General features: G+C 52.2%; 1 protein-coding gene across 6 annotated transcripts; it reads left to right on the top strand.

Annotated features, from left to right (window-relative positions):
• Positions 1 to 388: 388 nt before the first annotated feature.
• On the top strand, positions 389 to 12317 carry CCL25 (C-C motif chemokine ligand 25). Of its 6 annotated transcripts, none has more exons than XM_031660009.1 (7): positions 389 to 421; positions 2949 to 3007; positions 3164 to 3294; positions 6148 to 6265; positions 6362 to 6495; positions 7821 to 7940; positions 11850 to 12317. In XM_031660009.1, exons 3-7 carry the CDS (start codon positions 3222 to 3224, stop codon positions 11870 to 11872), a joined length of 468 nt encoding a protein of 155 aa, XP_031515869.1. In that variant the 5' UTR covers positions 389 to 421; positions 2949 to 3007; positions 3164 to 3221; the 3' UTR covers positions 11873 to 12317. The 6 variants fall into 6 exon arrangements, with proteins under 6 accessions (XP_031515869.1, XP_031515870.1, XP_031515871.1 ...); XM_031660010.1 differs by lacking the exon at positions 389 to 421 and adding an exon at positions 498 to 516; XM_031660011.1 differs by lacking the exon at positions 389 to 421 and having other exon boundaries at positions 2891 to 3007; positions 7824 to 7940.
• Positions 12318 to 12516: the final 199 nt, after the last annotated feature.

The following is a 12516-nucleotide window of genomic DNA, read 5'->3' as shown; positions in this document are numbered from 1 at the left end:
GGTGGTGCCTGGTGCAGGCTTCCCAGAACATCTCATCGCCCCTGCCCACCACCTGGCCACTGCAACCAACTGGGCTTGTCTAGAAAGACACCTGCCTTCCCGCTCAACCCTGCAGGCTCTGGGATATTAGTCTCTGAATTTATCTGAGCTACAGGATGGAGACCACCCTCAACTGCTCCCATCATCAGAGATGCAGAACAGAAGTCGGTGTTGGGGGGCACTTGTTCCCCCAGCTGTGCTGATTTCACACTGGTGGAGAAGAGGACCCCTGCTGATAATGGATTTTATTTTTATTTTTTTTATGAGATGGAGTTTAGCTCTTGTCGCCCAGGCTGGAGTACAATAAGATCTCACAGCAACTTCCAACTCCCGGGTTCAAGTGATTCTGCTGCCTCGGCCTCCCAAAGTGCTGGGATTACAGGTGTGAGCCACTGCTCCCAGCCGATAGCGGATTACTCTTAATGCCCTCCAGCAGCTGCAGGAATGGAAGAGGCTAGTCCTGCCCCGAATGTGAAGGTCTGGCCTTCATTCACAGCAATTGTGGTCCTCAGAACTCCGGGTTTTAACTCGGGGCCTCGACTCCCGGATCATCCCGTCTCTTGCTCCAACCCCTGGGTCCCGGGTCCCCAGAGCGCCCACCCCAGTGCACCTTGCATGCTGGCCCATGGAGGGCCCCCTTGCTGGGAACCCCTTCTCCCCGTGAAGGCTGCCGGCGGGACAAACGGTGAGGGGTGAGGCAGGGAGGGAGACTCACACGTAGGGGACCTCCCCCAAGCCTGGGTAACACCGTCTTGGCCGCTGCCCGCGGGCTGGTCAGGTAGGGGGCAGTGGGCCGTAGCGGAGAGCCTGGGCCGGGCCCGCCACGCCGCTTCCCCACGCTCGCAGCCACGCGGAGCCGCGTCCTGGTCCAGCCTCACCCACCCAGAGCAAGAGGCGGAGGAACTGGAGCAGCGCCCGGGCCCGGGGGCTGCCTCCGGCCGCAGCAACGGGACGGGTGAGAGCACCTGCCCCCGGCCCGTCGTAGGTGCTCTGGTGGAGCGGGGCTGACCGTGCAGGCCCCGCCCCAGTCTAAGCCCCTCCTACAAAGCCCGGCCCCTTGCCATAAGCGCTATATGTCAGGCTCCGCCCACTCTTTTAAATCCCACTCACTCTGCCCTGCCCGTCATTCTGAGCTATATAGCAAGCCCCGCCCATAGCCATAAACCACGCCCACCCAGCCCTGCCCCTGGGCTCTAGGTGTCATTTATCTATCTAGTCACGTCCCCGGCTAGAAGCCACACCCACCAGACCCGGCCCCAGCTCTAAGCCCCACCCACCCGGCCATGTGGTTTGGGACAGGGAAGTAGGCTAGGGGCCGCCGCCTCTGGGCTCCCAGTGGAAGGGGAGAAATGAGAAAGCAGTTCAGGGTGTGATAAATACCCACAGAGGTCAGATGTAGCTATGGATGCAGGTGATAAAAAGTTTGAAGCAATCAGCTCTGCGGCCTCTGCAGCGCTCCTTTCGCCCTCCCTAATCTTCACCTCGTGTCTCCCCTAGTCCCTGTGTCCTGGGTGGGTCTTGCTGACCCAGGGAAAGAAGACATGCCTTCTCAGTGAATTTTGCTTTGCTTCCTGAGGGCATGGCTACCCGGGGCTCCTGGTTTTTCTTCCAAAAACAAAACATTTCTTCCATTTTTATTTTGTTCTTTTTTTTTTTTTTTTTTTTTTGAGACAGAGGTTCACTCTTGTTGCCCAGGCTGGAATGCAGTGGTGCAATCTCGGCTCACTGCAACCTCCGCCTCCCGGGTTCAAGCGATTCTCCTGCCTCAGTCTCCTGAGTAGCTGGAATTACAGGTGCCCGCCACCACGCTCGGGTAATTTTTGTAATTTTAGTAGAGATGGGGTTTTGCCATGTTGGCCAGGCTGGTCTCAAACTCCTCACCTCAGGGGATCCGCCTGCTTTGGCCTCCCGAACTGCTAAGATTACAGGTGTGAGCCACTGTGGCCGGTCACCGTTTTCTTCATTTTTTGAGACAGGGTCTTGCTCTGTTGCCCAGGCTGGAGTGCAGTGGCATGATCACGGCTCACTGCAGCCTCAACCTCCTGGGCTCAAGCAATCCTCCCACCTCAGCCTACCCAGTAGCTGGGACTACAGGTATGCACTACCACGTCAGGTTAATTTTTTAAAAATTTTTTATAATGACACAGGTCTCTCTCTGTTGCCGGGGCTGGTCTTGAGCTCCCGGGCTCAAGCAATCCTCTGGCCTTGGCCTCCCAAAGTGTTGGGATTACAGACCTGAGCCACCATGCCTGGCCTAGAGAGTTCATTTCTTGTTGGGATTGTTCATCGGTGGGAAGTGCACCCTTGTGCCGTGCTGACTATATTCATAGAGTTATGTAACCATGACTCGCATCTAATTTCAGAACTTTTGTTCTGAAACTCATACCCTCTCGAAGTCACTCCTTCATTCTCCCCTTCCCCCATCCTATGGCCACCGATAATTTACTTTCTGTTTCTATGGATTTGCCTGTGGTCACAACCAGAGGATTTCTGTGACGTGCTAAGTTACCTAACTCTGGTGTGGAAGGAGAGGGAAAGTCAGGGACCCACCAGGGAACAGGTAGCTTGAGGGTGAGGGAAGCATGAAGGTAAGGGCTTGCTTTGGGGGCCCAAGGCAGTCTGAGCCTTGTTTGCAGGCAGCCAGAGTCCACCAGGTGTGTGCAGGTGAGGAAAACAGGGGGAAAAGGGCCCTTTCTGGAGACAGTAGGGGTGCTGGCTGGCAAGCCTGGGATGGGGAGTGGGGAGGCAAGGGGGCCTGTGAGTCGAGATCGGAGCTTGCTGTAGAGGAGGGAGAATTCCAGAGGCTGAGTGTGCAGGTGTGGAGGAGGAGGAAGGGAGGAGGGCAGGCAGGGGGTGGCTGGGTGGGGCTCTGTCTATAAAGAGTGAAGCTCAGCGTCTTGGTCCTGCAGATGGAAGAGCTTGGCATACAGCCTGGCGGGCATCAGCTCCCTTGACCCAGTGGATATCGGTGAGTCTTTTCCTTGAACATGACTCAGATGACCAGCACAACTTGTTCCTATTTTATGCAACCTCCTTCCCTTGCCATATGCCTGGCGCTTAAGATGGGGGTGTTCCCAGTACCCACTCCCTTCCTCTTCCTCAGTCCTCTTCCACTTCTCTCCAGGACCCCAGGTGGCCCGGTTATTTGTCCAGGTGCCCAGGGAGGAGGACCTGCCTGCAGCATGAACCTGTGGCTCCTGGCTTGCCTGGTGGCCGGCTTCCTGGGAGCCTGGGCCCCCACTGTCCACACCCAAGGTACTGTGATCAGCAATGCCTACCCCCAAGTGCCCATCTCCCCGTGCCCCCACCCCACCCCTTTTGTCTCTTATCTCTTCCAGAGGTCTCCCCAGCCCCATCTCCACTGAATTCTCCTGCTCCTGACATGCAGGAACTCCTGGCGTTTGGGTAGCTCCTGGGATGGGGTTGGGGAGATGGAGTGTTCCCAGTTCCTTCTTCGAGAGCCCCATGGAGTCCTTCGCAAGACTCCTAAAGACAGGAGGGAGCACATGGTGGCTTCCAGCTGTGAGAGAAGCCAGTTACTGCCAGCGATATATTGTAGAACCCTAATCCTGCCAAGCCAGGGGTGGGGCTGGAAATCAGGGCCCTGGAGACTGACAGGAGTGGATTCCCATCCTGGTCCCTCCATGCAGTCCAGCTGAGAGTTAGTTGCTCCTCAACCGTTTTTTTTGTTTTGTTTTTTTTGGTTTTTTTTTTGAGACAGAGTCTCACTCTGTCGCCCTGGCTGGAGAGCAGTGGTGCGATCTTGGCTCACTGCAACTTCTGTCTCCTGGGTTCAAGCAATTCTTCTGCCTCAGTCTCCCAAGTAGCTGGGAGTATAGGCACATGCTACCATGCCCGGCTAATTTTTGTATTTTTAGTAGAGATGGGGTTTCACTATGTTGGCCAGGTGATCCACCCGCCTGAGCCTCCCAAAGTGCTAGAATTACAGGCGTGAGCCACTGCGCCCGGCTTCCTAAACTTTAGGAGTCTCCCTTTCCTCAGCTGCAAAGTGGGAATCTAAAATTCACACTGCATGGCTCTGACTTGAGGGTCCAGTGAGCTCATGCCTGCACAAGACTAGGCCTCGTGTCTGGCGGCAGCAATAATAACTGTTCCTGTTATTAATAGGGAACGCTCCTTCTTCCCCCACTCCCTACCACAGAGCAGGCACTTGGGGATTTCAGTTGCCAAAAGACAGTTCCTGAGCCTGGGGTGTCCCCACGGGAGCCCTGACATTGGATCCTACATCCTCTGAGTTTCAGCAGCTGGCCAAAGCAGGGTCCCTGACTGCGTGGCAGACCCAGGGCTCCACCCTCCTGTCCTGTCTGCCCCCACCTGCCCCACCTGGCCCTCGGCTGGGTCTGATGGGTCCAAGTCCTTAGCCTTTGCCCGGGAAGGGGGTTGGGCTGTGGTCTGATTGTTTTGCTATCAGAGCCGGGCCCAGCCCGGCCCTTTGATCCTGGCCCCCAGCCTTGGGAACTACCTGCCTGGCACTGCAGCCCGAGGTTGCAACGGAACGCGCTGCCCCTTGCCCTCAGAGGCCGAGGTTGGGAGATACCTGGAGGGCTTGAGTCCTCCCTCTCCCTGCTCCTGCTGGACTGGGCTCTGTAGGGACTCAGACTTGACCTCTGGAGGTTAGTTCTGGCAGAGGTGGGATTGCAGAGAACTCCAAAGGCCATTTGGACAGAAAATTGTGCCCCAGCTTCCATCACCATCTCATCAGCTCATCCTCGGCTCATTCATTCCACCTGCTCGTCCCCCCAGAACTTTCTGGCAGCATCACCTCCTCCTCTGGGCACCCCCCACAGTGCCTGTGCTTCCTCCTCTCTGTAGAGATCAATCTCCCTGGAGCTCCCCGAAGACAACACTAGGTCTAATTCATCTGTGGGTTTCATTTCTGCTTGTCTAGACAACTGGCATTTACTGAGAGCTCCATACTTTGTATTAACACTTTTTTTTTGTTTGGTTGGTTGGTTGGTGTTTTGTTTTGTTTTATTGAGACGGAGTTTTGCTATTGTCGCCCAGGCTGAAGTGCAATGGCACGAAGTCGGCTCACTGCAATCTCCACTTCCTGGGTCCAAGCGATTCTCCTGCCTCAGCCTCTGGAGTAGCTGGGATTAAAAGCCCCCACCATCAGCAGGGCACAGTGGCTCATGCCTGTAATCCCAGCACTTTGGGAGGCCAAGGCGAGTGGATCACCAGGTCAAGAGATCAAGACCATCCTGGTCAACATGGTGAAACTCTGTCTCTACTAAAAATACAAAATTAGCTGAGTGCCGTGGTGGCTGAGGGTGCCTGTAATCCCAGCTACTCAGGAGGCTGAGGCAGGAGAGTAGCTTGAACCCGAGGCCGGAGCTTGCAGTGAGCTGAATCGGCGCCCACTGCACTCCAGCCACCTGGGAGACCAGAGTGAGACTCGGGGAAAAAAAAGGCGCCCACCACCATGCCCAGCTAATTTTTGTATTTTTTTAGTAGAGATGGGGTTTCACCATGTTGGCAGACTGGTTTCGAACTCCTGACCTCAGGTGATCCCACCATGTGGCCTCCCAAAGTGTTAAGATTACAGGCATTGAGCCACCCAGCTGTGAATTTACCACGCTTATTTTTTAGTAGGAGCGGGGTTTCACCATGTTTTCCAGGTTGGTCTCGAACTCCTGACCTCAAGCGATCTGCCCACCTCGGCCTCCCAGTGTGCTGGGTTTATAGGCATAAGCCACCATGCTGAGGCTCCAATCAGCTCATTTTTAGGAGGGTAGAACTTGGCTGGGGAGGGGTGGTGTTGGCCCCTCCTCAGGGTGCACCTGCACTCTGAGTCACCCTTTTCCCCAGAGCAGGAGTAGAGGTGGCCTTGGTCCGTTCATTTGCTTGTTCCACGCCTTTCCCAGCCGGGACCCAAGGGTCCTCTCCAACTTCTGGCTGTCCCAATATCCAGGGGTAAGGGGTGAGCCAGGCGGCTTTCTTTTCCTAAGGCTGTTCCTCAGCCTCTGGCGGGCCTGGAAGGGTTGTGGTATGAGCAGACAGGTATGCAGACAGGTGCCCTTGTCTGTGGCTGGCCCCGCCAAGTTCACAGGCAAGGCTGCGAGTGTCTGGGTGGCTGTGTGGTTGCAGGTGTCTTTGAGGACTGCTGCCTGGCCTACCACTACCCCATTGGGTGGGCTGTGCTCCGGCATGCCTGGACTTATCGGATCCAGGAGGTGAGCGGGAGCTGCAATCTGCCTGCTGCAATGTGAGTGGGGCCGTGGGGGCTGGCAGGGTGAGGTGCACACACAGCCTCGCTCTCAGCCTATACCCTAACCTGGGCACCCTGCTCTGCTCACCACAGATTCTACCTCCCCAAGAGACACAGGAAGGTGTGTGGGAACCCCAAGAACAAGGAGGTGCAGAAAGCCATGAAGCTCCTGGATGCTCGCAATAAGATTTTTGCAAAGTTCCGCCACAACACGCAGACCTTCCCAGGTGAGCGAGACCCCCACTGGGCATCTAGGGAGCCCGCCCTCCCTGCCTGCAAGCCCATGTGTGGCTCAGACCCTGAGGGAGGGAATTGGAGACCAGAATACTGACACCTGCCTGAACCCCACACAAAGCCAGTTGCTGGTGAGTGGGGCACCAAGTGAATGACCAACTTATTGAGTCATTTTTCAGTTTTTGTTTTTGGAGGTGGGATCTTGCTCTGTTGCCCAGGCTGGAGTGCAGTAGCATGACCATAGCTCACTGCAGCCTCGAACTCATGGGCTCAAGCAATCCTCTCACTTCAGCCTCCCAAAGTAGGTGGGATTACAGGTGTGTGCCACCAGTCCAGCTCTTTTATTATTATTATTTTGAGACAGAGTCTTACTGTGTCACCCAGGTTGGAGTGCAGTGGTGCCATCACAGCTCACTGCAGCCTTGACCTCCCAGGCTCAAGCAATCCTCCTACCTCAGCCTCCTGAGTAGCCAGGACTACAGGCATGCTCCACTAATCCAGCTCATTATTATTATTATTTTAGTTTTTATTTTTATTTTTTGAGATGGAGTCTTGCTCTGTCATCCAGGCTGGAGTGCAGTGGCATGATCTCGGCTCACTACAACCTCTGCCTCCCGAATTCAAGTGATTCTCCTGCCTCAGCCTCCTGAGTGGCAGGAGCGCAGGCTCATGCCACCACGCCTGGCTAATTTTTGTATTTTTAGTAGAGACGGGATTTCACCATGTTGGCCAGGCTGGTCTTGAACTGCTGACCTCAGATGATCTGCCCGCCTTGGCCTCCCAGAGTACTAGGATTATAGGCATGAACCATCATGCCCGGCTGCAGCTCATTGTTATTGTTGTTGTTGTTATTATTATTATCTTGAGACAGGGTTTTACTCTTGTCACCCAGGCTGGAGTGCAGTGGTACAATCACAGCTCACTGCAGCCTTGTGTTCCTGGGCTCAAGCAATCCTCCCACCTCAGCCTCCCAAGTAACTGGGATGACAGGCATACACCACCATGCCTGGGTAATTTTTTATTTTCATTTTGCAGAGACAGGTTGTGCCATGTTGCCCAAGCTGGACTGGAACCCCTGGACTCAAGCAATCCACCTGCCTTGGCCTCCCAAAGTGCTGGGACTATAGGCATGAGCCACTGCACCCAGCCAGTCCAGCTCTTTTAATCAGGACACTTCCCATTGGTGCAGATGGAAAGCTCAAGCACATGGGAGACTCACTGGCTTAAATAACCAGTCAACAGCTTCAGGCTCAGCTGGATCCAGGAGCTCAAAGGATGATGGCAGAGCTCTTGCTTATTTCTCTCTCCATTTCTCCAGCAGGCCCTCATGCTGCAAAGAAGTTGAGTTCTGCAAACTCCAAACTACCATCGTCTAAGTTTAGCAATCCCACCAGCAGCAGCAAGAGGAATGCCTCCCTCCTGACATCAGCTAATTCAGGTAAGGACTCTTGGTCATGTGACCGTCTCCTATCCATCACCTTTGCTGAGAGCTGAGGGCTCATGATTGGCTCACGCTGGGACAGGAGATTCACCTCCAGGACCAAAGAGGGGTGGTTGTGTGGTCAGCGCTGCACGTTCACAGGGGAGGGTCCTCGGTGGCTGTCCACTGCCGTGACCCAGCCCAAAGACACTAAAGTGCGAAAGTGAAGCCCCAGGGGAGTGGCCCAAGAGCTCCAGGGCCCCCCAAACCCAACAATTCTTCAGCAGGAACCAGGTGGGTGTGCTGTAATTCTATTGAATTCTGACATTGTCTCTCTCTATATAATATATATATAAATTTATATATAAACTATAAATATAGAATTACATATTATATATTTATTATATTATATATTATATATATTATGGACATGATATACGAGATATATGAGATATATGATATATAATGTAATATATAACATAATACATATTTACATATTATATAAATATATAATTAATATATTTAATTATAATTAATATATATAATTATTATATTACATAAATCATATAAAATATATATAATATAATAAATATATATTATATAAATATATGTAAATATATAATGTATAACAATATATAATGTATAAGAATATATAATATATAAAAATATAATATATAAAAATATATATACAAAAACATATATTTTATGACAGGGTCTCACTCTGTTGCTGAGGCTGGAGTGCAGTGGTGCCATCTCGGCTCACTGCAACCTCCGCCTCCAGGGTTCAGGCGATTCTCGTGCCTCAGCCACCCAAGTAGCTGGGATTACCCGCCGTGCATCACCACGCCTGGCTAATTTTCATATATTTAGTAGAGATGGGGTTTCGTCATGTTGCTTAGGCTGGTCTCGAATTTCTGGCTTCAAGCAATTCTCCCACCTCGGCCTCCCAAAGTGCTGGATTGCAGGCATGAGCCACTGCTTCCAGCTGACATTGTCCATCTGGAGGTAGTGACACAACCCACAGGTTAAGGACTCAGTCCCACAAGACTGCCCCCATTTCAGATGCTGATTGCAAGTAGCAAGTTGTCACCTGTATTTCTGACTGATTGGCTGTAAGTCAGGGCTTGCACCTCTGGTTGGATCATTTGCTAGAACAGCTCACAGGCTCAGGGAAATGCTCTAGTTATGTTTACCATTTTATTGTAAAAGATTACAAAGGGGCTGAACATGGTGGTTCACGCCTGTAATCCTAGCACTTTGAAAGGCTGAGGCAGAAGGATCAATTGAGCCGAGGAGTTCGAGACCAGCCTGGGAAACATAGCAGGACCCTGTCTCAAGAAAAAAAAATTTTTTTTTTTTTTTTTTTTTTTGAGACGGAGTCTTGCTCTGTCACCCAGGCTGGAGTGCAGTGGCCGGATCTCAGCTCACTGCAAGCTCCACCTCCCGGGTTTACGCCATTCTCCTGCCTCAGCCTCCTGAGTAGCTGGGACTACAGGCGCCCGCCACCTCGCCCGGCTAGTTTTTTGTATTTTTTTTAGTAGAGACAGGGTTTCACCGTGTTAGCCAGGATAGTCTTGATCTCCTGACCTCATGATCCACCCATCTCGGCCTCCCAAAGTGCTGGGATTACAGGCTTGAGCCACCGCACCCGGCCCCCCAAAAAATTTTCTTTTAATTAGCTAGTTGTGATGGTATGCACCTGTAGCTCCAGCTGCTTGGGAGGCTGAGGTGAGAGGATTACTTGAGCCTAGGAGGTAGAGGTTGCAGTGAGCTATGATCATACCACTGGAACTTCAGCCTGGGAGACAAAATGAGAGCCCGTCTCAAAAAAAAAATAAAATAAAATAAAGAAAGATATTACAAAGGATAGGGATGAATAAGTCAGATGGAAGAGATGCTTAGGTGGGCAAAGACTGGAAGAACTCAAGTGCAGGAGCTTCTGTCCCCATGGAGTTGGGGTACACCACCCATCCCACACATGTGGATGTGGTCACAAGACCCTGAACCCCATAGTTCAGGCTTTTTTTTTTTTTTAGAGATGAGGTCTCATTCTCTCTGCCAGGCTGAAGTGCAGTGGCACAGTCATAGCTCACTGCCTCATTGAGTAGCTTGGACCACATAGCTCACTGTCTCAGCCTCCTGAGTAGCTGAGACTACAGGCCAGTACCCTCAGCTTACCAGGGATTTTTTCTTTTTTCTTTTTTTTTTTTTTTTGAGATGGAATCTCACTCTGTTTCCCAGGCTGAGTGCAGTGGCATGATCTCGGCTCACGGCAACCTCCGCCTACCGGGTTCAAGCGATACTTCTACCTCAGCCTCCCAAGTAGCTGGGACTACAGGTGTGTGCCACCACGCCTGGCTAACTTTTTGTATTTTTAGTAGAGACCAGGTTTCACCATGTTAGCCACGACGGTCTCAATCTCCTGACCTCATGATCTGCCCACCACAGCCTCCCAAAGTGCTGGGATTACAGGTATGAGCCACCGCACCTGGCCCAATTTTTTTTTTTTTTTGAGACGGAGTCTTACTCTGTTGCCCAGATTGGAGTGCAGTGGCGCAATCATAGCTCACTGTAACCTCCGCCTCCAGGGTTCAGGTGATTCTCCTATCTCAGCCTCCTGAGTAGCTGGGATTATAGGCATGCACCACCATGGCCGACTAATTTTTGTATTTTTAGTAGAGATGGGGTTTTGTCATATTGGGCAGGCTGGTCTTGAACTCCTGACCTCAGGTGATCCACCCACCTCAGCTGCCCAAAGTGCTGGGATTACAGGGGTGAGCCACTGCGCCTGGCCTTCACCAGGGACTTTTTTTTTTTTTTTTTTTTTTGAGACGGAGTCTCACTCTGTCGCCCAGGCTGGAGTGCAGTGGCCGGATCTCGGCTCACTGCAAGCTCCGCCTCCCGGGTTCACGCCATTCTCCTGCCTCAGCCTCCTGAGTAGCCGGGACTACAGGCGCCCACCACCACACCCGGCTAATTTTTTGTATTTTTAGTAGAGATGGGGTTTCACCGTGGTCTCGATCTCCTGACCTTGTGATCCGCCCACCTCGGCCTCCCAAAGTGCTGGGATTACAGGTGTGAGCCACCGCGCCCGGCTGGATTTTTTTTTTTTTTTTTTTGTATTTTTAGTAGAGACGGCGTTTCACTATGTTGGCCAGGCTGGTCTCAAACTCCTGACTTTGTGATCCACCTGCCTTGGCCTCCCAAAGTTCTGGGATGACAGGCATGAGCCACTGTGCCTGGCCAACCAGGGGTTTCTTTAGAGGCTTCATCACATAGGAGTGAAGGATAATTAACTCCATTTCCAACTTTCTTCCCCTTCCTGGAGAATGGGACTGAAAGCTCCTAGTTTCTAATCAACAGCTTGGTCATGCTGGTGACCAGCCCCCACCCAGAAGCCCACCAAGAGTCACCTCATTAGAATAAAAGATGTCCCCATTACCCAGGAAACTCCAAGGGATCCAGAGCTCTGTGTCAGAAACAGAATTCAAAGACCAAACATTAGCACAAAAGGCCAGGCGCGGTGGCTCACGCCTGTAATCCCAGCACTTTGGGAAGCTGAGGCAGGCAGATCACGAGGTCAAGAGATCAAGACCATCCTGGCTAACATGGTGAAACCCCGTCTCTACTAAAAATACAAAAATTGACTGGGCATGGTGGCGGGCACCTGTAGTTGCAGCTACCTGGGAGGCTGAGGCAGGAGAATCACTTGAACCTGGGAGGCAGAGGTTGCAGTGAGCCGAGATTGCACCACTGTACTCCAGCCTGGCAACAGAGCGAGACTCTGTCTCAAAAAAAAAAAAAAAAAAAAAATCAGCACAAAAGATTCTAGCACTCCTATTACTCAGAAACTCATAAGGGTTTTAGGAGCTGTGTGCTAGGGACTGGAGGTAGAGACCAATGCATATCGTTACTATTATTTCACAGCCATCAATTTCACTTCGGCCTAATTGCTTCTGCAGGACTGTGAGCCGACTCATTTCTGGGATCCATCGGCACAGGAGGGGCCAGATCTTTCTCCGCTAAAACCATTGCCCTACAGACCCAGCTGTCCCCACGCCTCTATTTTTCGGGTTAAGTCTTAATCCCTGCACCTAGGTTGGTCCTCCCTCTCCACCCCCACCACCTCCTGTCCCTCTGGCAACTGGAAAGAGAGAGTTGACCTGATTTTAAGCCTTTTGCCACTCCAGGGACCAGCGTCAACCCTGGGCAGCCAGTGTCTCTTGTAGAGAAGACTTAGGATACCTCTCTCACTTGCTGTTTCTTGCCACCCACCCTGAGCCATCCCAGTGTGTCCCTCTGGGTCCCTGCAAAACTCTAGTCAGTTCAAGGATGCCCCTCCCAGGTTATGCTTTTCTATAACTTTTAAATAAACCTTGGGGAGTGATGGAGTCATTCCTGCCTGTTACGTTTCATGATGAGGTGCAAGTTGCTGCTGCCCCACCCTGGGGTGAAGCCAGTGCGATCTTTGCCACCCCCAAGCTCTCCTAACAGACAGCTCTCGAGGGGCCAAGCAGTAGCCGCTGGCTGCAAATTGCACTTCCCAGCTGGTGACCTTGAAACAATTGGTCACTCTCTGGTACCTCTCAGCTTG

This window comes from Papio anubis, chromosome 20 (assembly GCF_008728515.1).
Source record: "Papio anubis isolate 15944 chromosome 20, Panubis1.0, whole genome shotgun sequence".
Classification (NCBI taxonomy): Eukaryota; Metazoa; Chordata; class Mammalia; order Primates; family Cercopithecidae; genus Papio; species Papio anubis.
The sequence above is the reverse complement of the archived record's forward strand: the minus strand, read 5'-3'. Positions and strand labels throughout refer to the sequence as shown.